This window comes from Fopius arisanus, unplaced genomic scaffold (assembly GCF_000806365.1).
Source record: "Fopius arisanus strain USDA-PBARC FA_bdor unplaced genomic scaffold, ASM80636v1 scaffold00142, whole genome shotgun sequence".
In the NCBI taxonomy this organism is placed as follows: domain Eukaryota; kingdom Metazoa; phylum Arthropoda; class Insecta; order Hymenoptera; family Braconidae; genus Fopius; species Fopius arisanus.
In genome coordinates this window covers 168,912-173,051 of record NW_011887881.1, presented here as the reverse complement: position 1 = coordinate 173,051, position 4,140 = coordinate 168,912, and the positions used below count along the sequence as shown (strand labels likewise).

The 4,140-nt window shown below is 36.0% G+C and overlaps 1 protein-coding gene across 2 annotated transcripts; it reads right to left on the bottom strand.

Moving 5' to 3' along the window:
• Nucleotides 1-1,739: 1,739 nt before the first annotated feature.
• Nucleotides 1,740-3,763, bottom strand: LOC105272117 (cytosolic carboxypeptidase 1). 2 transcript variants are annotated; one of them, XM_011314033.1, is made up of 5 exons: nt 3,524-3,763; nt 3,225-3,349; nt 2,941-3,146; nt 2,101-2,226; nt 1,740-1,964 (listed from the first exon to the last, which is right to left on the bottom strand). In XM_011314033.1, exons 1-4 carry the CDS (start codon nt 3,528-3,530, stop codon nt 2,106-2,108), a joined length of 459 nt encoding a protein of 152 aa, XP_011312335.1. In that variant the 5' UTR covers nt 3,531-3,763; the 3' UTR covers nt 1,740-1,964; nt 2,101-2,105. The 2 variants fall into 2 exon arrangements, with proteins under 2 accessions (XP_011312335.1, XP_011312334.1); XM_011314032.1 differs by having other exon boundaries at nt 2,941-3,093.
• Between the last annotated feature and the right edge of the window lie 377 nt (nt 3,764-4,140).

Sequence of the window (4,140 nt, the reverse complement as noted above, 5' to 3'; positions counted from 1 at the left end):
ATTTAAAGTTCGAATGCAACAAGGATTCATCCATTAGCTGCGTTTTCTTTGGCGCCCTCTTATTAGTCAGTTCATTACACCCCAAACTACAGTGGAAAATCAAATTTTTTAGAAATTTCGATTCTATTGAAAAATCATTGAAAGTATCTTTCATAGTGGAGTACGCAAGTCTTCTCCAATTTTGATATTTTGTAGCAGTTTTCATTCAGAAATGAACATATATAAGAATATATGTTCATTTCGTTGACCTTTTCCCAGATTTTTCGACATTTTTTGACATGGCAACGAGTTCACTAAACAGTGCCTATGAGTGCTTGCGACCGTGCTAAGATCTACATTGCTTAGGAAAAAGAGGACGAGATCTTTCTTCAGAGAAATTAAAGTCATTTGAATAAAAGAAAAATTGAAAAATCATGAGTGATTCCGGATTCAACAATCTCGGCCTTTTTTTAAGATGAAAATTAAGAAATTATGTATGATACATATGAGAAAACTTCGGGTATGATTAGCGCTTTTCGGTTGACTGGGGCCTATTTTCGGATTTTGTGAGTTCATTTCCAGACGCGCAACAGGCGCGGTTCACACTGCTTGTGTGGACATTTGAAGGTTCGCAGAAGTTTCAGATCCACTGGTGAATTCAGTCGACAGACGAACATGCGGTTGAGTTCATTGGTTCACTTTTGCGAACCACCAGGAATTTTATTTCGGAAGCTATCGATTTGGATGCACTTCTTAATACTTCCCTTCGGTACTTCAGGTACTTTCGGTTCAAGTACTTTTGGTACTTGTTGACCGGTCTCTGTTTTTTATTCATAGTGATTGTTTTCAATTAAAAAGACGCATTGAAAATAACTTTCACCACTGCAATTGACGATAGAAGACGAACTCATGGATGACTATGAATTAAAATCAGTGGATCAAGTCGATGGGAGAATGTAACAGCAGATCCGTCTATCGACTCAATTCAGCTGTGAGTTTGAAACTGTGCGCGAAATTTAAAATTTTTATACGCAAAGTGTGAACGGCGCTAGTTCCATATATGGAAATGAAGTCGCACAACTCGAGAATAGGCCACTAAAATTATAAGCCTCGTCAAAAATTGCTTTTTTTTTAAATTGTAGTGGCATATACTATTGAATTGCTGATACTTCACTAGACACAGCTTACCAGTAGTAGCAGTACCGCGAAATGCGCATGTATATACGTTAGTCTCTAGCCTCCGAACGTAACCGTGCAAATATCTCTACCATATCCATGTAAGTTCGTAAACCGGGTATCTACCTTTTCATGTGCTGGCATCTTATTTATGCTCGTCGGATGATATTGCAGGCAATTCTACTCTGCAACAAAAGGTCATTAAAATTGGTCATTTGTTAGCTGTAAAAAAAGTATTGAGTTTTCGTGAACTGAGCGGATTCCGTCTAGTATAATAAACGCACACTAAAATTCATTGAAGGATCAATCGATTGAAAACACGCCTGTTTTCTCTGCTTGCAGAGGAAAGAATATATAGCTCCATTCACAATGCCGAATAGTACAATAATTCTGTATCTTTAATGAAATGAATTCTGTCATTTTCCAGGTCCGTTTGTAAATGTGTCAGAGTTAGGTGTGCATTCATTTGTATCTGATTCTTGCTCCTTGAGGTACTTCCGAATCTGTGGATTGTAGCAGAGGGTTACGAATATTTGTATAGTTGGTAATCAGGTATACGTTGACAATTTTTTAATTTCGTGGAACTTTATTATGTGTGGTGAATTTTTTCATCAAAACTACTGACAACATCAAGGGCAAAATTATATGGACCTTATCATGGAAAAAAATTATCGGTTAAATAATAGAATTGCAACAATTTTCGTCAGTTTTTGTTCGATGTATAACATTTTTGATTAGAACTTCAACATGATTTCGTTAATCATCAGATCCTGGCTTCAATCTCTTTTCCTCGGCAGGTTTTTTTCCTCCTGTAAAAATATGAAAAATCATAATCATAAATAATAGATGCAATTATTCTATTATGCATATCATAAAGGTGAAGATGATTCGGAAGGTAGTAAACTATGATAGGATTAATGAAAAATTCTAGTGGAGGATTCTTGCCTTCATCAATTCCTGACCATGTGGCACTCTGCGCGTCTTTCTTGAATGCACTTTGAATAGTTGCGTCTTTCCCGTATGCAATTCAGCGGACAGCAGGATTGTGATTCTCTCTCCAATTTTCCAGAGCTTTTAAACGTGTGGTCGGATCAGTATTCGAGTTGCCAAAATAAAATTACTAAATTCAAGACCATTTTTCATGTCATTTTACCATTATTTTTTGCAATTGCAAAAAAATATTCGGTTATTTTTTTTTAATATGTCGTGAAGTAGAAAACTAGGATAATTGCATTTTTTGAGACCCGTTGTCGAGAAATATCGCGAATTTGAGGAAAAAGGACATTTTCTATTATTTTTCTTATAAAAAAATATTCATGCAAAGAATTCGTTAAGTTTCTCCATTTTCGAGATTCGGCCTAAAATAAGCCGCTTGAAAGATGCAGCTATTCCAACTTCCATGACTAAATGGTTTAGCGGACATAACCGTTTTCATTCAATCCATTAATTTTAAATATAATAAATAAAGAGGCTGACAATTGTCGCCTTCTGGCATTTGAAGAAGAATGTGGAAACATCATTTAATGGGATAAGAGATTTAGTCAGCTATGTACGTAGTGTACTGAAAATACATTGAATAAAACAATTGGATAGGAATATACTGCATTTTTTTAAGAGACTTATCTGAATTCTCTTGCGACGCTTTATTCGATAGAATTGATATCACTAAAAAATCCGTTCTATTATCTCATCTACTGTGAATAATGATGTCTTGATTGTTAGTTTTATTTCTTATCATGATCTCACCTCGGATATATATAAAGCACACCTAAATTTAATACTCACTCATCCATCGTCATGGTCTCATCGTTATCCCTCAATCCCGCCATCGCCGCACAAAAATCTTTCCCGACATTCTTTAAATGGATAGTATTAAGATGTGACCCTGCAAGTGAGCCCTGATCACAACCACAGAAGCTCGTTTCCATCGTGTAACTCCTGTGATGAATCCGGTCATGGTAACAATTTTTGAAATTGAAACAAAAAAGATTCTTAAAATCAGATCACCAATAATTCTGTGCGGTTATTTTCGTTGTAGATATACTGAGTAAAATATCCATGGGGCTCACCTTGTAACGCCGAGTTGGCGCCATATGGTGACCCTGGCCGTGGATTCCTTGTTCCTCTCGACCTTGAAGGAACACAACGACAAGGCAAAGGCAACTGATGTTTTTTGCATGAGTCGTGGAAGCATCTTATAAGAAAAAAAATATAAAAGGTAAAAAACAAAAAAAAATGAGTTAACTGGGACGAAGTTCTTTTCGCTATAAAATATATTAAAAGTTATTCTTAAAAGTAAGTTATAAGTGGGAAGGATAAAATTCCTACTACATGATTCATTGTCGGTAATAATTGGTAAAATAGTTACTAGGCATTGAACGGGTTGATCGGTAGCAGAGAGAGCACGATCACTTGTACTCCATGATCCTGACCTTGAGCAGCCAAAAAGAAATACGTTTTTCCTTGTCGAGTGTCCATGATAATCCACGAAGACGTGAGGTGATCTGAGTAACACCCTGGTGCAGTACTCCATGAGACCTTTTGTGTGGTATATTATAGGGTGTAGAATAGGATTAGGATTACTCCAACGGCGATTAAGATCTTCGTTAGTAAGTCCATACCGGTTGCTGTAAAAAAATAGAGAATGAGGAAAAAACTATTTAGCTGCGAAAAATATATAAAGTTAGCCGGTGAGTTTGTAGGAGAAAAACATTTTTCAAGGTTCGTGTAGTGCAACCAAAGGCATGCGCCATGTAACTGGCACTTTTTTACTCTTGCACGACAATGAAAAAGAGGAAATTCAAGTTGAGTTGTACGAAGCGCAGTTCAAGCTTTAAATACAACTGATATAAATTCGTTGGCAATGATTTATGTTGTTTAATACACTCGGTAGGAGGTTAAATGAATAGAAATTATGTATCGTAAGGATAGCCATCATATCTCGGTAGAATATTCCCTTATATGAAAAAAGATTAATAGGAAATT